This window comes from Dendrobates tinctorius, unplaced genomic scaffold (assembly GCF_039654945.1).
Source record: "Dendrobates tinctorius isolate UK_male_01 unplaced genomic scaffold, ASM3965494v1 ptg000093l, whole genome shotgun sequence".
NCBI lineage: Eukaryota > Metazoa > Chordata > Amphibia > Anura > Dendrobatidae > Dendrobates > Dendrobates tinctorius.
The window spans coordinates 2,437,743-2,463,385 of NW_027361761.1; the positions used below are offsets into that span (position 1 = coordinate 2,437,743).

At 44.0% G+C, this 25,643-nt stretch overlaps 1 protein-coding gene across 8 annotated transcripts in view; it reads left to right on the forward strand.

Moving 5' to 3' along the window:
- MSRA (methionine sulfoxide reductase A) overlaps positions 1-25,053 on the forward strand; it is a 324,741-nt gene extending 299,688 nt beyond the window's left edge. For 7 of the 8 annotated variants that reach the window (XM_073586359.1, XM_073586360.1, XM_073586358.1 and 4 more), the window contains one exon: positions 24,511-25,053. In XM_073586359.1, the coding sequence (XP_073442460.1) occupies positions 24,511-24,672 (162 nt within the window). In that variant the 3' untranslated portion in view covers positions 24,673-25,053. The remainder of the gene's footprint in view (positions 1-24,510) is intronic. The other variant, XM_073586363.1, reaches the window with a different exon arrangement.
- The last annotated feature ends 590 nt before the right edge of the window (positions 25,054-25,643 follow it).

Consider the following 25,643-nt stretch of genomic DNA (forward strand, 5'->3'; position numbering starts at 1 on the left):
TGCCCAGGTTATACCAGCTGTACATGTACTAGTATATACATAGGTGCCCAGGTTATATCAGCTGTACATGTACAAGTGTATACAGAGGTGCCCAGGTTATACCAGCTGTACATGTTCAATTGTATACAGAGGCGCCCAGGTTATACCAGCTTTACATGTACAAGTATATACATAGGTGCCCAGGTTATACCAGCTGTACATGTACAAGTATATACAGACACGCCCAGGTTATAACAGCTGTACATGTATAAGTATATACATAGGGGCCCAGGTTATATCAGCTGTACAAGTACATACAAAGGTGCCCAGGTTATACCAGCTGTACATGTGCTAGTATATACATAGGGGCCCAGGTTATTCCGACTGTACAAGTACATTCAAAGGTGCCCAGGTTATACCAGCTGTACATGTACAAGTGTATGCAGAGGCACTCAGATTATACCAGCTTTACATGTACAAGTATATACATGGGTGCCCAGTTTATACCAGCTGTACATGTACAAGTGTATACATTGGTGCCCAGGTTATACCAGCTGTACATGTACAAATGTATACAGAGGCGCCCAGGTTATACCTGCTTTACATGTACAAGTATATACATAGGTGCCCAGGTTATACCAGCTGTACATGTACAAGTATATACAGACACGCCCAGGTTATAACAGCTGTACATGTATAAGTATATACATAGGGGCCCAGGTTATACCAGCTGTACAAGTACATACAAAGGTGCCCAGGTTATACCAGCTTTACATGTACAAGTGTATACAGAGGTGCCCAGGTTATACCAGCTGTACATGTACAAGTGTATACAGAGGTGCCCAGGTTATACCAGCTGTACATGTACAAATGTATACAGAGGTGCCCAGGTTATACCAGCTTTACATGTACAAGTATATACATAGGTGCCCAGGTTATACCAGCTGTACATGTACAAGTGTATACAGAGGTGCCCAGGCTATACCAGCTGTACCTGTACAAGTGTATACATTGGTGCCCAGGTTATACCAGCTGTACATGTACAAATGTATACAGAGGCGCCCAGGTTATACCTGCTTTACATGTACAAGTATATACATAGGTGCCCAGGTTATACCAGCTGTACATGTACGAATGTATACAGAGGCGCCCAGGTTATACCTGCTTTACATGTACAAGTATATACATAGGTGCCCAGGTTATACCAGCTGTACATGTACAAGTATATGCAGACTCGCCCAGGTTATAACAGGTTATAACAGCTGTACATGTACAAGTATATACATTGGTGCTCAGGTTATACCAGCTCTACATATACAAATGTATACAGAGGCGCCCAGGTTATACCAGCTTTACATGTACAAGTATATACATAGGTGCCCAGGTTATACCAGCTTTACATGTACAAGTATATACAGAGGCGCCCAGGTTATACCAGCTTTACATGTACAAGTATATACATAGGTGCCCAGGTTATACCAGCTGTACATGTATATACCGAAGATTCCCACGTTATACCAACCTTGCATGCATAAATATTTACAAAGGATACCCAGGTTATACCAGCTTGTTTCATATCACTGTATACAGTTAGATGTATAACCTGCTGTACATGTATAATTATGCACAAAAGAGGCCCATGTTATACCAGCATGGCCCATATCACTATACACAACAAGCTGTACAAATTACGCAAGCTGTACGTATATAATGACAGAATATATCCATGTTATAGCCTGTAACCAGCTGTACATGTCTAATTATCCACAGAAGAGGCCCAGGTTATACCAGCATTATCCCATAATCACAGGGTCTCCCAGGCTCAGTTTGCATTGAATTACTTGGTCTCAGTGTGAATCCTCCTGTCAATATCAAGTGTTATATCATATGATTGTCATAAAGAGGGGACTCAAATTTGATAGCCCCATATTTGAGTAGAGACCCCTCTACCTAGGGATGGGCATACATATGATCTGTATAAACTATTGTATCCAGCTAAAAAGATGGATACCATCAGTCAGGAAGCCAAGCGGAGCCCAAAACTGCAGATTTTGGATTCTGTTTCGCTCAAAGGCTCCATCTGGGGTTCCATTTGAACCCTTGATAGTCATCGATGTGAAACACAAACCTACTGTGAACCTAAACATTGGCTTTTGCTTTAGAAGACTCGAAGAAGATCTTTACTACATAGACAGCCATTATTTAGAAAGCCTACCATATTTCTGACTAGCCGCAGCTTACACTGGCGAGCCCTTCTGCTTACACTTATATAGAAGTTGTTGTATGTGGTGACCATGCACCTTTACATTTGACCAATATTTGAGATAATAAGAAATCCTTTTGTGTCAATGTGCCAATGATTTGCATTTTACAAGATGAACAAATTTAAAAACAAAAAGGGCAAATTTTTACCAAAGTCCTCTGGAGCTCCCATTCATCTGTGTGCTCAACCAACAAATTTCACCTAAAAAAAAAAAAAAAAAAGTACAAATGAAACTTTTTAAGCAATTACCATCATTTTTTTTTCCCCTCAGAGCTCTCACTACTGTTCTTAATTTCCTGACCAGCTTGTGCCCCCTCCCCCGCTCCTTTCCGAGCATCTGTGGTCGTTTTAAATTGAGCTGAGCTACCTGCTGCTTCGGCTCTCTAACATACCATACCAGTTGGTTTGCCAAAGAGTAAACTGCCAGCCATCTGCCGCGCAAAGCAGAATTTACATTGTTTCATCTTAAGACAACACCTCCAGCATATCAATTATCTATCGGCATCTACGGTACTTTTTACGAGTTGAATGCGATCCAGAGATGGAGAGTCCTGCCAAATGTGACTACTGGGTGGCAGACACGTAGAGAAGATTTCTATTGTGATAGTGTTGCTATTAGATTTACCAAAGATGGACTCCGTACCCCGCTCCTCCACGGGGCCCTGCCATAGTCGACAGCCAGGAACAGATTGTGGATTTGTCAACTCGACTGTCAAAACAGAGAAATGTAGAAAGCAGAATCAATGTCTGGGAAGTATGAGGCCATCTAAGGCCAACAGATGGAATTTGCTTCTGTAGTTTTCCATCGGAGGCCCAAAATCTTAGACCACGGGTGTCTACTGATGGTGCTAAGCTCATAAAGCCAATAAACATCGTAATCCTAGAAGGTATAACGAAAAGTTCTGCTAATTCTTCCTTTCCGTTTGACACTGATACTTTCCTAAACATAAACTTCAAAAAGTTAAAAGGGTATTCCCAAGTTTGGACGTTATCACTTCCCAATCGTTGGGAGTTCAACCACTGGGCGATCCCAAGAACCGGGCTCTAAAGAGCTCTGTATAAATGGTGGTTGAGCATACACATCTCCCTGTTATTCATTCTTAATGGGACCACCGGAGATGTGTTCTGCTGGACTTCGACACTCTTATGTGGCATTACGTATGAGTGACCACCGCTCCACTTACAGGATCGGCAGGCGGTCAAGAGGATAAAGGGATGACTTCCAAACTTGAGAAAACTCAAGTTTCTCTCTTCCGTTCATTCTTAATGTGTTCCGCTGGACTTCTACCCTCTTAAAACAATAAATGGAGGGGCATTACCCAAACCGCCTCTCCACTTAAGGGATCGGCAAGGGTCAAGAGGATAAGGGGATGATTTCCAAGCTTATCCAGACACAAGTTTCTCCATTCTGTTGATTCTTAATGGCACCACCAGAGATGTGTTTGGCTGGACTTCGGCCCTCTTAAAACAATGGATGGAGGGACATTACACATGATTGACCACTGCTCCCCTTACAGGATCAGCAGGGGTCAAGAGAATAAGGGGTTGTCTTCCAAGCTTGAGAAGACCCCTTTTCAAGTCTAAACTATTAACACCTCTATTTTTGAAAGCGTTGTTACTTACTAAGACTTTTGCACAGAACTATGTAACTCTATATATTCTTGCATCTTTCTTCACGGCCTTTATTACAAGTACATGGTGTAAAAAAATAAAATACAAATCACACTTCAGAAGACCAGAGTAGCCAACCACTGATGTCCCATGCTGAAAAAAAAGTTCAGCAATGCAGAGAATCGTAGAGATCAGCAACAGGAAAATGGAATATCATTGATGGTCTTTCTTGTGGTCTTCACTAAAGTATAGTTCTCCACCGGACAAAACATTCACTCGTTGACAACACTTGAATTTCCTCCTTGACGTCAAAGAGGAAGATGTCCTTTCGATTTCCAGTCTAGATTCCAGGCGTCAATATGGAAATGAAAATTTTTTATGTCCACCTTGATAGATGTTCGGAGCTTTTTGTCGATCGCGATGCTTGGGGGGAAACATTAGGTTACAGATGAGATGAACTTTACTTCGGGGTGAATATTTTGCTAACGTTCCCTCTGCTGTCGTCGGCTAAGCATCCACAAACGGACGCACGATCGAAGCATTTGTTCTTCAAACACCGTTTGATAAAAGCTCTCATTTTCCCCCCAAAATATTTGTCAGATTTTTTCCATTATCTCAAACGTGTGAACTTGTGAAAAATGTCACTTAATGCCACGCTGCCTGCTCGCTCGCTTTGTTGGTGTAGTTGATAGACAGTCAGCGGTAAGTAAGGCTTTTTACCCAGGCTGACTCTTGTTCTAGCTAATTCTGTTTATCAGCTTCTCATCATCCCCACAAATCATATTTTTCTTTTTTTCTTTTGTTTTTTTATACGTCTAAATACAAGCTCACCCGCCCTCATTTATGTTTGAACTTTTTACCTTTTCTTACCTGATTTTTTTTTTTAGATGAATTTAAGCAGCAAATACATCATCACGTCTTTGTAAATTCAGTTTTATGTTTTTGTTGTGTCTTGTTTTTGTGACGTGCATGCCACAAACTTATGAATATGCCCCCTTAAAGTTTTACTTGTCTGTTATGTTTTTGCTTTCCCAAAACATTGGCATCCATTCTTCCTACTTCATTCACTTTCATTAAAGGAAAAACATTTCTGTCTCTAAAAATCCAAACATGTCTTGAAAATACATCCGCCTGCATCATCCGCCTGCATTATCTCCTCTGCTCTTTTCTGCTCTTCTTAAAGGAAAGTTATTATCAGTATTAAGTTTCTTAATTTTGTCAATTTGTTTTTGCATATCAATTAGAATTGGAAATATCCTACACCCCTCTCCACTAGGACATCCATTTTAGTTGTGATATCGTTACGGTTTACCTGATGCGTCCCTGATCTTTTTTTTTTTTTTTTCTTCACGTCACGTTGACTGATGATGCTGTAATATTTAGACTACCTGTTTCTCCTCTCCAGCTCCTGCTCGCCTTCTCCAACCGGCTGGAAGAGGAGACTTTGGGGAATGGAGTACAGGGGAATATTCTTTGTTTTTAAGACTCTAATATTCAGATATCTGTTGGTTGTGCCCCAACAGTCTCTTTGCTTCCTCTTGCTGGTTGTGTCCCCCCGACATGTCGTCCTGATGGTTGTGTCCCCCGACAGTCTGTTTGCTTCCTTTTGCTGGTTGTGTCCTCCTGACGTTCTCTTTGCTTCCTCCTGCTGCTTGTGTCCTCCAGCATGCTGGTTGTGTCCCACAACGGTCTCTTTGTTTCCTCCTGCTGATTGTGTCCCTCAATGGTCACTTTGCATCCTCTTGCTGGTTGCGTCCCCTGACATGTTCTCCTGCTGGTTGTGTCCCCCGACATTCTCTTTGCTTCTCCTGCTGGTTGTGCCCCCTGACCACCTCTTTGCTTCGTCCTGCTGGTTGTGTCCCCCAACATGTCCTCATGCTGGTTGTGTCCCCCGACGTTTTCTTCTTCCTTCTGGTTGTTTCATCTGACATGTCCTCCTGCTGGTTGTGTCCCCTGATGGTCTGTTACCTTCCTCCTGCTAGTTGTTTCGTCCGACACATCCTCCTGCTGGTTGTGTCCCCTGACTGTCTCTTCCCTTCCTCATGCTGGTTGTTTCATCTGACATGTCCTCCTGCTAGTTGTGGACCCCGACCGTCTCTTTGCTATTTCCTGCTGGATGTGTCCCCCGACGGTCTCTTTGCTTCCTTCTGCTGTTTGTTTCCGACATGTCCTCCTTCTTGTGTCCCCTGACAGTCTCTTACCATCCTCCTGCTGGTTGTTTCATCCGACATGTCCTCCTGTTAGTTGTGTCCTCTGACGATCTCTTACCTTCCTCCTGCTGGTTGTTTCCTCCGACATGTCCTCCTGCTAGTTGTGTACCCCGACTGTCTCTTTGCTATTTCCTGCTGGTTGTGTCCCCCAATGGTCTCTGTTTCCTCCTGCAGGTTGTGTTCCTCAATGGTTTCTTTGCATCCTCCTGCCGATTGTGGCCCCTGACATGTCCTCCTGCTGGTTGTGTCCCTCGACAGTCATTGCTTCCTCCTGCTGGTTGTGTTCCTCAACGGTCTCTTTGCATCGTCTTGCTGGTTGCTTCCCCCGACATGTCCTCCTGCTGGTTGTGTCCCCCGACATTCTCTTTGCTTCTCCTGCTGGTTGTGCCCCCCGACCACCTCTTTGTTTTTTCCTGCTGGTTGTGTCCCCCCAACATGTTCTCCTGCTGGTTGTGTCCCTTGACAGTCTTTGCTTCCTCCTGCTGGTTGTGTCCCCCGACTGTCTCTTGCTTCCTCCTGCTGGTTGTGTCCCCCGACGGTCTCTTTGCTTCCTCCTGCTGGTTGTGTCCCCCGACGGTTGTGTCCCTCTACTCCTCTTTGGTCAGACCTCATCTGGAATATTGTGTCCAGTTTTGGGCACCACATTTTAAAAAAGACATCAACAAACTGGAGCAAGTTCAGAAAAGAGCGACCAGAATGGTGACCGGTCTGCAAACCCTGTCTTATGAGGAAAGGTTGCAGGATTTGGGAATGTTTAGTTTGCAAAAGAGAAGACTGAGAGGAGACTTAATTGCTGTCTACAAATATCTAAATGGCTGTCACATTGTAGAAGGATCAACTTTATTCTCATTTGCACAAGGAAAGACTAGAAGCAATGGGATGAAACTGAATGGGAGGAGACACAGATTAGATATTAGAAAAAACTTTTTGACAGTTAGAGTGATCAATGAGTGGAACAGGCTGCCACGAGAAGTGGTGAGTTCTCCTTCAATGGAAGTCTTCAAACAGAGGCTGGACAGACATCTAACTGGGATGATTTAGCGAATCCTGCTTTGAGCAGGGGGTTGGACCAGATGGCCCAGGAGGTCCCTTCCAACTCTACGATTCTATGATTCTATGACGGTCTCTTTGCTTTCTCCTGCTGGTTGTGTCCCCCAACGGTCTCTTTGCTTCCTCCTGCTGGTTGTGTCCCTCGACAGTCTTTGCTTCCTCCTGCTGGTTGTGTCCTCCGACGGTCTCTTTGCTTCCTCCTGCTGGTTGTGTCCCCCGACGGTCTCTTTGCTTCCTCCTGCTGGTTGTGTCCCCCGACGGTCTCTTTGCTTCCTCCTGCTGGTTGTGTCCCTCGACAGTCTTTGCTTCCTCCTGCTGGTTGTGTCCCACGACGGTCTCTTTGCTTCCTCCTGCTGGTTGTGTCCCACGACGGTCTCTTTGCTTCCTCCTGCCAGTTGTGTCCCCCAACCGTCTCTTTGCTTCCTCCTGCTGGTTGTGTCCCCCGACGGTCTCTTTGCTTCCTCCTGCTGGTTGTGTCCCCCGACGGTCTCTTTGCTTCCTCCTGCTAGTTGTTTCATTTGGTATGTCCTCCTGCTGGTTGTGTCCCCCACGGTCTCTTAGCATCCTTCTGGTTGTTTCATCCGACATGTCCTCCTGCTAGTTGTGTACCCTGACGGTCTCTTTGCTATTTCCTACTGGTTGTGTTCCTCATCGGTCTCTTTCCTTCCTCCTGCAGGTTTTGTCCCATGACATGTCTCCCTGCTGGTTGTTTCCCCTGGCCGGTTTCTTTACTTCCTCCTGTTCGTTGTGTCTCCCACATGTCCTCCTGCTGGTTGTGTACCCTGGTGGTCTCTTTACTTCCTCCTGTTGGTTGTGTCCCCCGACATGTCCCCCTGCTGGTTGTGTCACCCGACGGTCTCGTTTCTTCCTGTTGCTAGTTGTGTCCCCCGATATGTCTCCCTGCTGGTTGTGTCCCCTGGCGGTCTCTTTACTACTTCCTGTTGTGTCCCCCGACATGTCCTCCTACTGCTTTTGACCCTGTTGGTTGTGTGCCCCGACATGTCCTACTGCTTTGCTGCAGCCAGCTGGTGGCCACTTCTGTTACATTTTCCAATTGAAGAGGAAGCGAGGAAACTGGTGGGGAACACTGCCAGCTGTGCAGAATAATGGTCAGGGTCAGGTAGGTGGTAATGTTTTTTTTTTTCTTTTAAGACCTCCCCATTGGACCATTTGTAAAATTCAGTTTTGTGCTGTACAACTATTGTAAGTAAATTAGTATATTTGCTTGTTTTCCATGGCGTCATAGTGTGTTGACTGTCTCGTGGTAGCTCTTGAATTAAAGATCGCCTGTCAGCACAAAACGACTGTTAAAACCAAGCACAGGGGCACTTGTCATTGTTCAGTGCAACCCTCCCACCTTTTTATTTTCCAGCTATCTCTTCCACAATTGGACAGCTCTGTTGAGATGGTGCACTGAACTGTGTGGCCACACCGAGGATGCTTTGTTTGAACAATCGCTTTGTGCTGACCCACTCCCTTTAAGGGAGTGAAGGTTTCCAAATTGCATTGGGTATAGTCGAGGTCGGGATCACCGGAGCTGAAATCCTCTACGTTCTACGTTCTTGGCACTGTGATTACAGTTACCATGAAATTATAGAATCCCTCTTTGGTTTTGTTGATTTTTTTTTTTTTTTTTTTGCTGGGCGACTCATCATTTGATTTCTCGGTTATTGTTGGCAGCGCTGAAAGAAAACCTTGCTACAAGCTGTACAGATTGTAAACTATTCCTACAAGCTGCAGCAGTTGGCGTGCCGGGAAGTCATCTGCTTTTCTGACTGTCTTCTTGCATGTGGCCTCTTCTCACCGGGGTCCTGCAGAGAAACGCACTTCATTATACATTTACGCAGCGGGGGACAGGGCTGGTGATGAAGTCACATCAGCGTGCGCTGAGAAGTGAGGTTCGTCTGATATAAATGTCACCGTCTCTCAGGAAGCTGCTCTCTTACTGCGGAGGATATGGAGCCAGGATGGGAAGGATTTATCAACCACATAGGGGACAAAATGTTCACTTCCCGCCATTATAAATGTGTTTGTAGGCATTAGATGGCGGTCACCATGACCCATTTAGGCCAGATGGCGCATCTGACATGGGACACTCCTGGGCAGGCGATATAGGGCGAAACGGGTATTGACTGAGTTGTCCTTCCCAACAATTGCTATGAAAGTTGACCTAAAACATTAAGATCCTTCTGCCAGCCACGGTACCCTCCAAGACTACATGCTCCAGTAGTCCTATCAGTACCCGACCCTAGTGTCCAATATGATCCTTCCACAGTGCAGCAATTAGAGACGGCCATAATGCTGTCATAAGGGCCGTGCCCGTTCAACAGTAGACACAGCCATCCTTTTGGTGCCCGCTAGTGATGAGCCCAAGTGCTCGTTACTCAAGATTGCCTAGGGTGAGTGGGGGTATGGACAGAGTATCTCGAGTGACATGTTCACTGCTAGACAGCCACAAAACATGCGTGGCCACGAACACGTCACTTAAGCACCCGCTATACTCTGTGCATATCTGATAACCTTAGGCAGTGTCGAGAAATGAGCACTTGGGCTCATCACTAGTGCCATAAAGGCCTCGGTAACGTCATGCACCCGCATACCCAGGACAGAATTTAGTCCCAGTCGTAAGCCCCCATAAGTGTCATTGGTGCCAGCCACAATGCTGCCATTGGTTCCGGCCAGAGTACAATGGTGCTTGGTGCCAGTAACAGTGCTGCTGTTTGTGACAGTTGTGCCAAGGACGGTACTACCAATAGTGCTGGCCTCAATGCCCTCCATGAAGACCTGCCCAAGTGCTCTCATTAGCATCAACCCCCATTGCACCTCTCGGAGCCGGCCATTGGTACCAACCATCTTGCCCCTACTGACAGTAGACACAGGGCTGTCGGTAGTACCGGTAATAATGCTCCCAAAAAATACCTTCTGCACCCTGCCGAATATCATCATCTGTGCTGGTGCGGCGCCTCCTTATGGACAGGTCTGTAATATTACGCGCTCCTATATGACTTTCTTGGATGCATCTTTACAGTTGATCAAGATGGAAGGGTGTTGTAACGAGATAGGCGGAAATCATCCATCACCAATGGATCCGGTACGGGGTAATGACCGAGGTCCAGGGCTGCAATCTTAGAGACGACTGTTCGCACCTACAATATATATATATATATATATATATATATATATATATAATCTTCTGTGTCCGCCGCAGATGGAAAAGATCAGAAACTTCATAAGATTAACTGGAGATGAACTAGAGTAAAGTTGTCAGCATCAGATTTCTCTGAAGACGCACCGACATGATACAGTCCCCGAGAAAAGCGTCCAGATGTACCGTGCACTGTTGCTTACACCTCGGTGTCAGTGTGACATCCACCGGTCCCTGGCAGCGCTGTGCATCTGCACCGCCATCTGCGCCACGACTCCATGAAGACAGAATTTTTCCTTCTTTCTTGCCATAGAGCTTGACAGAACACGGCAGCATCTATAGGTTATAGCAGTTAATTTAAAAAAAAAAAATTAAAAATCAAAACTTCCGTTTCCTGAGAGGTTTGTACAAAGAATGGCGGACAATGGCGAAATTTCATCCAATTCTGCCTTTTGTATTCGGAAAGCAATGGCCACGTGCCTCCCATTAGCTGAAGGAATGATCGCCTGCGCTCAGGAGCTCCCGCACGGATCATCTTCTTTTTTTTCGAGCACAAAGAGCTGGAACCTCCGAGACGGTGCAGCTTTGTAAGAAGATTATGAAAGTTACTTGGAACAGAAGGGCCTCCAGGCAAACTGCAAGCCATGCCAGAGCTCTACGGTGGACGGCCGGATGCCAGGGAAGGAACAGTACGGCATTTCTGACTAATTTATTCTGAAACCATTGCCAGCCTGATAGAAACCGCTATACATTGGCTCTATTTTACCATATAGACACATTAAATGTTGGCTCAGTGGGTAAAGAGGAATTTTACAATGTTGGCCTCAGTGCTCCCATTACATATCAGTGCCAGCCACGATGCTGCCATTTCTGGTCCTTCATACCACCCTCTTATGTCGACGTTTACACCTTGAGTGGCTGGCTTTTTCCGCATATCGTTGATTGGGCACTTTCAGGCTCAACGACGGCACGGACGTCATTACTGACGCTGTTCTACAATGAGCTATTGCCGATCCCAGACTCTAATCTTCTAAGATACCACAGTCAATAGCGACCGGGGTTAACATTCATCCCCATGTACACCCCTGACGGCACAGTTATGGGGTGCCCAAGACATATTGAAGACCTCCCAGGTCTGCCATATTGCCAGCTATTATGCGATAACGTATTTTCTTAAGGTTAGCGACTAATAACCCATTCTTTTACGAACCTTCCAAACTTCTACCGGCTTTGACGTTCGATCTGGTGGCCATTGGCACCTACAGGGGCGCCAAGTCCAGAAATGAAGCTTCTTTACGGCTAATGGCCATCTGTAACTCAGCTCATTCATATGAAGGCCGTACGTTTCGCTTTCCGACGTTGGAAGAGGACCTTGACATGATATTCTCATGCCGGCATTAGTGGTATAGAATATCTGCCGAATGGTTTGCACTCACACCGCTCTATTTCACCGGCACAGATCTGTGCGGCCGTCATACTAATAACATCTGCCATTCGTGCCAGCCATTCGGCGTTTATTCCACTCGTTGCCGTATTTTATGTTGGCATTTTTAGACTCTGTTGTTATTTCTCCGGGGTTTTGATAGATTTTTATTCTCATAATGTGCAGGCTCAGAAGTGCACACGTGAGGCTCTCTGTGCATTTATTTCAGGGCAGCAGATGCCGGAGTTAGTGTTGGTTAAATCCATGAAAAATTACAAAGAACCATTAAAAAAAATGTTTATTGCCCTGGCTTATATTTAAAGGGGCTGCTAGGAAACATGGGAACCCCTCTGGTTTAGCTGGCTCCCAGGACCCACGGCCGCCAGATTTTTCCAGGGTGCGGAATCATCGGACACCTACCAATCTCAATATTTTAGCCCTGGTCAGCCACCTTAAGAATGTTAATTTTTAGCCAAATTAGCACAAATATCTTGACTTTTTGGAGCTTCATAAAGAGACCCAGAGATCTTTATACTGATCCGATCTGTATTTTTCTAATACACAACTCCAAATCCTAATAGAATTCTGTCTGCCTACAGTCACCACTAGGGGGAGCTCATGGGATGTTCCCTTACATGCAGTAGGGGTCTGTCTTAATCTCAGGTGTGCTTGGTCAATCTCCGCTCCATTCATTGTCTATGGGACTGACTTAGAAAGCCCCAGTAATAAGGATGATGATACATAGAGTGGTGACAAAACAGTAGACGTCTGAGTGCGAACGGTAAATCTTAATTTTGGGACACAAAACTTCTTCTGCTAGCTTCAGCATATAAATGGTACAACTGATGGCTTTTGGTGCTCCTTGTGCTCAGAAACAACAGAGAAGCCAGATTGGGCATTTTGCCAGTGTGGAAGCTATACACTATGACTCTTCAGCTAAGTGGCTCCACCTTCTTGACTCCTAGGAGGAATTTTACATACAGTGCATCAGGTATTACATTTCTTGTTGTTAAAAGTGACAGATTCCCTTTAATAGTAGTGCAACCAGTGTTCTAGGGTGGCAGTTACTTTTTCTTTAATATGGAAAATGGAATTACTGCAGTTCTTCTGTGTAATATATAATTTTGTTTAAAGTGTATCTAAAGTAACTTATTGGAACCCTTTAAAACCTGTTGGGTTGGTTCCTGGTCCTGAGGGTCCTTGCCTATTACACAAACTAGCATGAGAACAAGGTTCAGGTCCAGCATGAGCGCAAGGTTCAAGTCCATTATGAGCGTGCAGCGCACAGGTCCAGCATAAGCGTGGTGCACAGGTCCAGCATGAACTGTGCGGTGCACAGTTCCAGTATGAGCGTGCGGCGCACAGGTCCAGCATTAGCGTGCGGTGCACAGGTCCAGTATGAACGTGGCACACAGGTCCAGCATTAGCGTGCGGTGCACAGGTCCAGTGTGAGCAGGCAGCGCACAGGTCCAGCATGAATGTGGCACACAGGTCCAGCATTAGCGTGCGGTGCACAGTTCCAGTATGAGCGTGCGGCGCACAGGTCCAGCATTAGCGTGCAGTGCACAGGTCCAGTATGAACGTGGCGCACAGGTCCAGCATTAGCGTGCGGTGCACAGGTCCAGTGTGAGCAGGCAGCGCACAGGTCCAGCATGAATGTGGCACACAGGTCCAGCATGAGCGCATGCACAGGTGCAGCATGAGCGCGGTACACAAGGATGCGTTAGGTCGGTGTACCACTTTGTGCACTCTGGTGAAGAAGCCGAACAGTCAAGGCGATATCGGGACTTTGACCCCTATTAATTTCACGATAAGAATCCTTTCATGGTGGCAGATATGTAGTACGGTCACTTAGCCAAGGGTGTAAATACTTTTTGTTTTGCAATATAATCATACTATGGTATTTCAACTATTATACGGAGTTGTCCACCGGGTCAGAGTCTCTCCGGGTATCGCTCGGTCTTCATTTCTCACCACGCAGGGGAGGCTTTATAGGACATTTCGGCTTTTTGGCTCATGCATGATAAATTAAGCGCCCGTCCTCCTGCCGTAAAAACATTTTCCTTTCTTTTTTGAAATTGTATAAAAAAAAAGAAATAATAAAAAGAAAATGGGATAATAAAGAGGAAAGGGATAAAGGAGTCGGATTTGCAAAGAATCATTTTTTGGAGACTCTCGTCTGACAATGCAAATGCTTGAAAGCAAATAATAGCCAGAAAATGATACATCTGCGAAGCCGCGAAGGCTGGAGACGAGAGCGACCAATTAAGTGTTTATTGTGTGCCATTCATACTCCTCGCTGAGACATAGAAAACAAATTTACAGATTTCTCCAGGGTCTCCCTGTTTGATTGACTCCGATCTAATGCTCATATCCTGTATGGCTCCCTCGCTGCGTTACCACCTCTTGAAAGTGTTATTTTTGCTACCGAGGGGGGAAGTAGAAAATTTGTCAGACTAATATATATTTTTTTTCATATAATACAGAATAGTCGGATAAAACGTCTCTCCGCCCTCTCGTGGGACTCGCTATTGAGCTGCAAAAGAAATTTTAGGATCCCTATCCTAAACAAAAATCTTTTCTTGACCTTTTTTCTACCTCTGTTTCCATTTTCTCATTTTTATCGGTGGTTTTGACTTTATCCTTGTAGCTTCCACCCAACGTAGTGGACCATTTACTGAAGTTAGATATCTTCCATGCCCTGCCGAGTGGGTGTAGGTGGCACTGCTGCCTCCATCTATGAGGATGGTGAAGAAGGTGGAGGTTGTCTTCTTCATTAGCCATGGACATTCAGAACTGGTGCACAGCTTCTTGTCGGGAGACCTGTGACCAGTCCATGCATTGCTGTCCGTGATCGAACCAAGATCTTCAGATATCTGCATGAGCCCTAAATAGGATTCTTTTTCATGATTGCACACACAGAACATAGAAAGGTGATCACGCCGTCCTTCCATTCAGCTAGATAGACATGAAGAACATATATGAGATACATAAAGGAACGGAAATGTCTCACAGAGCAGAGGTGAATAAATCACTTTTTCTTTTTTCAGTACAATCTTGGGGTGCTAATATTTTTTTGATATCTAAGGAAGAATGCAGAGAGTGTACTCTAAGGCTTGTCGTTTAGAGTTTCATAGAGCTGCTTTCTTGTTTCCACAAGTAGATATTCACCTCCATTATCAGTATCTGGTGACCTCACGTGACCTCTCAGTAACTGGTGACCACCCATCGCCTCCATCATTATTATATGATGACCACCGATCTCCATTGTCAGTATCTAGTGACCGCCCGTCTCCTTCATCACTTCTTCTCGTCACTTGTACACAGGTTATGGAGGATCTCGGCAGTAGGTTGTTCCAAACATCTTGTATCACTGACCCCAGATCTCCTGTGTATGAGGCTTGTGCGGATCCTTCTGTCTCTTCATGTGATCACAGACAGACTGGATGATGTGAAATCTGGGCTCTGTGGGGCCAGATCAACCCTTCCAGGACTCCTCATTATTAATGACATTGGCTGGAAGTTGGTGGTCGTTGTCCGGCTGCGTAATAAGTTTGGAGCCAATTAGATGCCTCCTGATCATTTTACATAATGGATAAGTATCTGTCTGGATTTCCCTGAATTGAAAACACCAAGAAATGGGCAATTTTGAAGACTTTAGAGTAGACGCAGTGGTCGGCCAAGGAAACTTAGTGCAGCAGATGAAAGACACATTGTGTTACTTCCCTTTGAACCTGGAAGATGTCCAGCAGTGCCATCAACTCAGAACTGGCAGCAACCAGTGAGAACACCTACACGTTTCTACTGTTCAGCGATGTCTGGCTAGAAGTCATCTTCATGGAAGAAATGCATCCAGAAAGCAATACCTTCTACATGGAAACAAGTCCAAGCGACTCAACTATCCTCTGGTGCTCTGAACTGAGAAGTCAAAATGAAATATTTGGCTGTAACAAAAGGCAGTTTGTTTCCTGAAGGCTGGACAGCGGCACAATGATGAGAGTCTGCAGTAGCAGTGGAGCACGGTGGAGGGTTCTGCAAGTTGGTTTCTGCATTTTAGCAAATGGTGTCAGGATTAATGGTGTCCTCCATGCTGAGAAAACCAGGCAGACACTTATCCAATGTGTAGTACCATCAGGAGGCATCTGATTAGCTCCAAGTTTCTGCAGCCGAACAACGACCCCCAACATCAAACCAATGTCATTAAGAACGATTTTCAGCGTATAGTAGAATAGAAAGTCCTGGAAGTGATGATAGAGCCTGAGTCTGTCTGGGATCACCTGAGGAGACCGAAGGATCCGCACAAGCCTCATACACAGAACATCTGGGGTCAGGTGTCCAAGATGTTTGGAACAACCTCCTGCTGAGATTTTCCATATCCTGTGTGCAAGTGACAAATACCTAGAAGGACTGAAGGAAACAGGCGATCACCAAATATTGATTTTATTTATACTTCTCTTTTTATCATTCTCTTTGAATTTTGCTAATTGATAAAAATAGACTATTATCCCTTCTGTGTATGAAGCTTCTTACTGTGCAGCATTTTTTCCACACCAGCCGTAAACGTTTTGCACAATACTGTATCTTAAATAAATAGATATTTGATGAATGTTAGATATGGATAGATATAATATAGATGAGGTTTATGCTCTTTGTTCTTCAGGCATCTTTATTGTACGCCTATTCTGTTAGTTTTCTTAGAGATTTAACCTTTTTTGTGTCCGGGGTCACCATTGGGCGTTATTGGTAGCCGTGTGTGTGAGCCACCCCAGCTTTCCCTGATACAGATACATCCTAGAACCTGACGAGAGTAGAAGTGTGACCTTTCCCTGCCTTCATCGTGTCGCTCCGCGCGCAGTGTGAGTGAGTGTAGCGCCTGGAGCGAGGAAGATCTTGCTGGAAGACACTTGGCATCCGACATTGAGGTCCATGTGTTACCGGAATCCGTCCAAGTAGAGAGACGAAGATATTTGCTTCTTACCTATCTCGTACACTCAGCAGCTGCTCCTGACAGGTGTTATCTTCCTTCATGGCAGATGGTGACAAAATTAGGATTTTTGGCAGGCCTCGGAGCTGCCTGTACATAGAGCGCACACACAAACATGCACCCAGACGAGCTGCGTGACAGCAGAACAGACGAGATGGTAATCCGCAAATTCACGATGATGGGGATTATACAGTCAGATCCTTCTGATGTTCCAGAGCTGCAGATTTCCATCACCAAATCCTATCCAGGGCAGCGTGACTTGTGGGCATCCCTCCTCGCACCTGGTAGCTTTAACCCTTCTCTACATTCACCCTGTGGTAATCTGACTCGTTATCTGTAGAATGATAGTTCCAAGTAAATGGGAAGAAGCTGCAGGACCAAGAGTGGTCACACCATATTTATGACTTTGGTTAACAATATGAGATCAGTGGGGGGCCGACACCAGCGATCAGCTGTTTCAAACTCCGGCATCTCCTGATGCAAACTCATTGAACAGACCTTCAAAACGTAACTCCATCCATTGTTACATGGCCATTGCCCCTTACTGCAGAACGGTCCTCAATATGGAGTATCGGGACAACATTAAGGTCAGCATCCAAAGAGGACTTGGTCAGGACTTGGCCATAACAGGGCAATCGGAAAACGGTCCGGAGTGCTGAAAATAGGGACACCAGGTGCACATACATAGTCACTTTTCACTGTAGTTAAAAAGATACTTGGAAACCAATCTGTTGCGGATTTAAGCTTTCAGCAGAATCGTTCAGCGCTCTCCCATTGTGGGAAAATGAACTGTTTTACATAGGACATGAATCAACGATTAAAAAAGTGACGCAAAGCAACCAGAGAGGTTATACAATACAGTGTAGCTAGGGGAAATATACACACATCAATAGGATGTAAAAGTTATTCACTTTATTAAAACTTTTTTTTCATATTCAATCTCGAGGACTTTACTGTATCTTACGATCCTCCTTGAGCTTCAATGTCCTGTCCTGGCATTCTATTAGCACCCTGCAGTGGCATCATGGGCTGATAGAGGGAGCCACCTGCCACTGTAGGGCAATTGGATTCCAGAGTTGTTGCCATTTACTGTTTCGACATCGCACACTGCTGATTTAGGGGGACACGTCCATAAACACACTACATTATTTATATATATATATATATATATACCCTCGGTGAAAAACACCCTCTACCAGTCAGTGGTGGTGAATTGCTGTGCAAGATAGGGTTAAAGTGGGACAAAATGTGACTTTTTATTTTTGGGGCTCTTGTTTTGTTCCTTTATCACAATTTTTTTTGCTCTTTTTTTTTCTTTCTTTGAAATATGAACAATTTTTGAAGCCAACGCCGTGAAATAAACTTGACATCTGGCTACAAAATCTGTGCCAAGTATCTGCTGATCTACACTTGGCTTCATGACAGATGGGACGTTGGACAATATTGGGCGTTCACGGTGAACAGAAGTCTAGAGATGAATGAAGGTCAATCCTCCAAATGTATTTATACCCACTGAACGAACCCTAAAAAGTGCCAAAAGGAAACACAAGAGACTTCTTGTACAATCAGAACATATTTTATTGTCCCAGTTTCACCATTTTGCAGAAAGTATGGCTGTTGGGTAACCACATTAACCTGTTTCTCTAGAGACTTGTGTTTGGTATGACTTGCCTGTTGGGCATAATTTTTACTGACATTATTAGTTAGATCAAATTAACATACTTGTTATTTTTGACAATTACCAGTTTGGTCAAGTCACTTTCTACTTCTGATGACCATGAACAGAGTATTTCTCCTTCCATTTGGGTATTCAGATTCCTTATTGTCATGGTCATGAGTGCTCTGATCTACATTCCTTCTCATTACTGGTCATCTTCTTTCACCTTTTCCCTTTTTGACTTCTCTGATCTACTTTTCATTTCGTTACTGGTCATCTCCTTTTGCTTTTCACTCCTTGACTTCTCTCATCTACCTTCCATCTCATTACTGGTCATCTTCTTTCACCTTTTCCCTTTTTGACTTCTCTGACCTACCTTCTATCTCGTTACTGGTCATCTTTCACCTTTTCCCTTTTTGACTTCTCTGATCTACCTTCCATCTAGTTACTGGTCATCTTCTTTCACTTTTCCTTCTTTGACTTCTCTTGTCTACCTTCCATCTCGTTACTGGTCATCTTTCACCTTTTCCCTTTTTGACTTATCTGATCTACCTTCCATCTCGTTACTGGTCATCTTCTTTCACTTTTCCTTCCTTGACTTCTCTTGTCTACCTTCCATCTCGTTACTGGTCATCTTTCACCTTTTGCCTTTTTGACTTCTCTGATCTACCTTCTATCTCGTTACTGGTCATCTTTCACCTTTTCCCTTTTTGACTTCTCTGATCTACCTTCTATCTCGTTACTGGTCATCTTTCACCTTTTCCCTTTTTGACTTCTCTGATCTACCTTCCATCTCGTTACTGGTCATCTTCTTTCACTTTTCCTTTTTAGACTTGTCAGCTCTACCTTCCATTTCATTGCTGGTCTTCCTTCACTTTTCACTTTTTAACTTTTCTGATCTACCTTCCATGTCGTTTCTTGTCATCTTCTTTCACTTTTCCCTCCTTGACTTCTCTGATCTTCCTTCTATTTCATTGCTGGTTATCTTCTTTCATGTTTCCCTCCTTTTTATTATCTAATAAGGCAAACAAAAGCCTGTAATTACTATACACAATGACAGGAGTCAACTGGCATGATATCGGTAAACTCATAAATTCATCACCTTGGGCTGTTTTGATGCTTTATGTTGGGAACAAAGTTCTAGTGAAGAGAAATCTTTCTACAATTAAGACAGTGTTCCCCAACAAACAATGACATTTTTAAAATAATTGGTCCAGTTTTATGTGTCCCATTCCCCATATACATGTCATAAAATATAGTAGAAAGACTTTCCAGAAAATTGGAGACTCTTGGGTACAAGATCAAAATTAATGACTTGGAATAAGATGTTCAGAAGCCCATATAGATGTGATGGTCAGGTGTCCACATATTTTTGGCTATGTAGCGTATATAGCATGGAAGACGGGAATGGACTTTCTGTGATCAGATGTGCCGTCTGTGTAATGGACTATCTATGCACATAGTCATGTCTTTCTATGTAAAATAGGTCATTTGAGGCTATACTAAGTATGGCAATTTTATCTAAATGGAGAGCAGTGCAGAGATATGTACACCACCATCTGTCTGGAAATCTGTTACACATTTCAGGCACAGCTTCATACAGCCCTGAGGGGCCTGGATTCCTAGCACTCCAGACCCCCAACCACCTTCTTTTTCTCAACAAACATGGCAGAGATTCATACTGTGCTGAAAGTCAAGGCAAGGAAGAGAATAATATACTGAAATGTCATATGTAAATCCAAAAAAAAATGCCTTCAACTCACAATCTACAGTACAAAATTGCCTTGCAATAAGAGCTGACATTCTACAGGAGAGCTCCCTGCCCATAAGAGCTGACGCTCTACAGGCGAGAAAAGACCCTGCATATAAGAGCTGACATTCTACAGGAGAGAAAAGACCCTGCACATAAGAGCTGACACTCTACAGGAGAGAGAACCATGCATAAAAGAGCTGACACTCTACAGGAGAGAGGTCCCTGCCTATAAGAGCTGACACTCTACAGGAGAGAGGACCTTGAGCATAAGAGCTGACAATCTACAGGAGAAGAGGACCCTGCACATAAGAGTTGACACTCTACAGGAGAGAGGATCCTGCACATAAGAGCTGACACTCTACAGGAGAGAGGTCCCTGCACATAAGAGCTGACACTCTACAGGAGAGAAAAGAAACCGGAACATAAGAGCTGACACTCTACGGGAGAGAGAGGACCCTGCATATAAGAGCTGACACTCTACAGGAGAGAAAATACCCTGCACATAAGAGCTGACACACTACAGGAGAGAGGACCCTGCACATAAGATCTGACACTCTACAGGACAGAGGACCCCGTACATAAGAGCTGACTATCTACAGGAGAGAGGACCCTACACATAAGAGCTGACTATCTACAGGAGAGAGGACCCTACACATAAGAGCTGACACTCTACAGGAGAGAAAAGGCCCTGCACATAAGAGCTGACACTCTACAGGAGAGAGAACCATGCATATAAAAGCTTACATTCTACAGGAGAGAGAACCATGCACATAAGAGCTGACACTCTACAGGAGAGAGGACCCTGAGCATAAGAGCTGACACTCTACAAGAGAGAAATGACACTGCACATAAGAGCTGACACTCTACAGGAGAGAAAAGACCCTGCACATAACAGCTGACACTCTACAGGAGAAAGAACCATGCACATAAGAGCTGACACTCTACAGGAGAGAGGTCCCTGCCTATAAGAACTGACACTCTACATGAGAGAGGACCTTGAGCATAAGAGCTGACACTCTACAGGAAAGAAAAGACCCTGAACATACGAGCTGACATTCTACAGGAGAGAGGATCCTGCACATAAGAGCTGACACTCTACAGGAGAGAAAAGACCCTGCACATAAGAGCTGACACTCTACAGGAGAGAGGTCCCTGCCTATAAGAACTGACACTCTACAGGAGAGAGGTCCCTGCCTATAAGAACTGACACTCTACAGGAGAGAGGACCTTGAGCATAAGAGCTGACGCTCTACAGGAGAGAAAAGACCCTGAACATACAAGCTGACATTCTACAGGAGAGAGGATCCTGCCCATAAGAGCTGACACTCTACAGGAGAGAGGACCTTGAGCATAAGAGCTGACACTCTACAGGAAAGAACCCTGAGCAAAAGAGCTGACACTCTACAGGAGAGAGGATCCTGCACATAAGAGCTGGCACTCTACAGGAGAGAAAATACCATGCGCATAAGAGCTGACACTCTACAGGAGAGAGAACCATGCACATACGAGCTGACACTCTACAGGAGAGAGATCCCTGCCCATAAGAGCTGACACTCTACAGGAGAGAAAAGACCCTGCACATAAGAACTGACACTCTACAGGAAAGAACCCTGAGCATAAGAGCTGACACTCTACAGGAGAGGACCCTGCACATAAAAGCTGACACTCTACAGGAAAGAACCCTGAGCATAAGAGCTGACACTCTACAGGAGAGAGGACCCTGTACATAAAAGCTGACACTCTACAGGAGAGAAGACCCTGCACATACGAGCTGACACTCTACAGGAGAGAGATCCCTGCCCATAAGAGCTGACACTCTACATGAGAGAACCCTGAGCATAAGAGCTGACTCTCTACAGCAGAGGAAGGACTTACATGCATTTAAGTTGCTGAAGGATGTATGGTTGGTAGCTCGTTACATAGATTGCAGTAGAAATATAAATTTCAGATGTTTATAAAGCGTGGGTTTTGGTTGTGTGACTTACTTTAGGTTTTCCTCAAACCCAAAGTATATGTGTTTTACCAAATGATGTCTTCTAGTCTGCATCTGTCAGTCAAATGATGTTTCTTCCGGTCTCATCTCTGACTACCTATCCTTCTACAACCTGCCTACGGTAATTGTAGTGGTCACAGAGAATAATTAATATAATGCCAGAAGATGTTTGGGAAAATGGCTCCCAGACTAAACTGAGATTGAATTATGGGTAGAAAAAACTGGTAATGTGCACATGGTGCTGGTGGTCATAAAGGCTAGAAATGGTAGTCTTGGTGGTGGAGTTCCGCTTGAGGACAACTCTCCATCATTTATCATTGCTTATTTTCAGAATTTTCCAGAACATTATTGTTCTAAAGATAATAGATGCTTTGACCTTTCTTTAGACAGGCAGTGAGAAATAATATCAGGTGTCTGCTTTTGTAAAACTATGGCCATTTATACAGTTGTGGCCAAAAGTATTGACACCCCTGCAATTCTGTCAGATAATACTCAGTTTCTTCCTGAAAATTATTGCAAACACAAATTCTTTGGTATTATTATCTTCATTTAATTTGTCTTAAATGAAAAAACACAAAAGAGAATGAAGCAAAAAGCAAAACATTGATCATTTCACACAAAACTCCAAAAATGGGCCAGACAAAAGTATTGGCACCCTCAGCCTAATACTTGGTTGCACTAACTTTAGCCAAAATAACTGCGACCAACCGCTTCCGGTAACCATCAATGAGTTTCTTACAATGCTCTGCTGGAATTTTAGACCATTCTTCTTTGGCAAACTGCTCCAGGTCCCTGATATTTGAAGGGTGCCTTCTCCAAACTGCCATTTTTAGATCTCTCCACAGGTGTTCTATGGGATTCAGGTCTGGACTCATTGCTGGCAACCTTAGAAGTCTCCAGTGCTTTCTCTCAAACCATTTTCTAGTGCTTTTTGAAGTGTGTTTTGGGTCATTGTCCTGCTGGAAGACCCATGACCTCTGAGGGAGACCCAGCTTTCTCACACTGGGCCCTACATTATGCTGCAAAATTTGTTGGTAGTCTTCAGACTTCATAATGCCATGCACACGGTCAAGCAGTCCAGTGCCAGAGGCAGCAAAGCAACCCCAAAACATCAGGGAACCTCCACCATGTCTGACTGTAGGGACCGTGTTCTTTTCTTTGAATGCCTCTTTTTTTTTCTCCTGTAAACTCTATGTTGATGCCTTTGCCCAAAAAGCTCTACTTTTGTCTCATCTGACCAGAGAACATTCTTCCACAACGTTTTAGGCTTTTCAGGTAAGTATTGGCAAACTCCAGCCTGGCTTTTTTATGTCTCGGGGTAAGAAGTGGGGTCTTCCTGGGTCTCCTACCATACAGTCCCTTTTCATTCAGACGCCGACGGATAGTACGGGTTGACACTGTTGTACCCTCGGACTGCAGGGCAGCTTGAACTTGTTTGGATGTTAGTCGAGGTTCTTTATCCAACATCCGCACAATCTTGCGTTGAAATCTCTTGTCAATTTTTCTTTTCCGTCCACATCTAGGGAGGTTAGCCACAGTGCCATGGGCTTTAAACTTCTTGATGACACTGTGTACGGTAAACACAGGAACATTCAGGTCTTTGGAGATGGTCTTGTAGCCTTGAGACTGCTCATGCTTCCTCACAATTTGGTTTCTCAAGTCCTTAGACAGTTCTTTGGTCTTCTTTCTTTTCTCCATGCTCAATGTGGTACACACAAGGAAACAGGACAGAGGTTGAGTCAACTTTAATCCATGTCAACTGGCTGCAAGTGTGATTTAGTTATTGCCAACACCTGATAGGTGCCACAGGTAAGTTACAGGTTCTGTTAATTACACAAATTAGAGAAGCATCACATGATTTTTCGAACAGTGCCAATACTTTTGTCCACCCTCTTTTTTATGTTTGGTGTGGAATTATATCCAATTTGGCTTTAGGACAATTCTTTTTGTGTTTTTTCATTTAAGACAAATTAAATGAAGATAATAATACCAAAGAATTTGTGTTTGCAATCGTTTTCAGGAAGAAACGGAGTATTACCTGACAGAATTGCAGGGGTGTCAATACTTTTGGCCACAAATGTAGTTTCGAGTTGTAAGTTTTTTAGAAAAGTACGGCCATTAGGCAGTAACGACCATCTGAAGACAGGCAATCAGTAATAGTAGTGGGTTGTACATCTTCAGGAAAGTATGGTTATTGGGTGGAGAGAACTTTTTGGAGACGGCCAACTAGACACAATAGATGAGATGTCCATCTTTAGAAGAGTGTGACCATTGGGTGAAGTGAACTTTCTGTTAAAGGTCGACAAGATGACGGGTCTTCCAATTGTTGCAGACTTGGACTCAATCTGCACTAATGTATTTCATCATTCTATATTTGTGTATTTGACTTTCCTTTTACCTTCAGAAATCTTTTTGTACTGAAATCTTCAATCTTTTTTACAGGAGTTAACTGCAAATGGATTTGGAAATATCACCACAGAAATTCGCCAGGAAACCACCTTCTACTATGCAGAAGATTATCACCAGCAGTATCTCAGCAAAGTGCCCAATGGCTACTGTGGACTGGGTGGCACTGGAGTCTCCTGCCCGGTTGGCCTCAAATAGTAAATTGGGGAGTCTTCCACCCAAAAATCTTTAAACTCAGGATGATATTAAGATGCAGCGATGTTATGATAAGCTCATTCTTTTTTATGCTTTTGGCTTTTCTGTCCATTTGTCCCGGTAAACTCGATAGAGGACTTTACCAATTCTCAGGCTTTATTTGAAATATATACCGTTAGGGCTGGAGCAGCATGGCAACAATGGTCATTTATAGTTCTTCTTGGAAGATTCAAGTGATAGGTCAAACCGCCATTGTTTGAGTTGTTTTACTTGTCATGGTTAAATGGCTTTATAGCACAATGCAACTGTCGGTACCCATTGTGGTTACACCATAGTTATGACCCATTGGGAGCAATACTATTCTCAATAAATACTTTGCATGTATCCTTGCTTAACTCTTTACCCTCGCTTCACTGGAATAGAACACCAGTTTGCACAAATTCTTGTAAAATTGAAGAGAAGAATTGATAGGCTTCTGTGTTAGGTGCTGTGAGCAACACTTTTGGTCTTCTGGGTGATGTCTTCCATTATACAAACCATCTAATGTAATTTTGATGACCTTACAAGGTGGTGCCTTTAAATGATAATCTTATCAGCCTGTTATACTACTATGTAGAGATGAGCGGATCTTTTGAAATTCAAATTTGCTGGCTTCATCAAATTTTTCTAAAAAAATTAGATTCCCGGCGAATAAATTTGCCTGAATCTTAATACTGGAAAGCTTGTAATTGCTCGTAAAATACATGTGGAGAAGAGATAGAGAGAGAACCCCACTGACCATAAGAGCTTAAACTCCATAGGAGAGAGAACTCCGGTGACCATAAAAGCTTACACTCTATAGGAGAACGAGTGAACTACATTGACAATAAAAGCTTACACTCTACAAGAGAAAGAGAGAACACCACTGACCATAAGAGCTTAAACTCCATAGGAGAGAGAACTCCGGTGACCATAAAAGCTTACACTTTATAGGA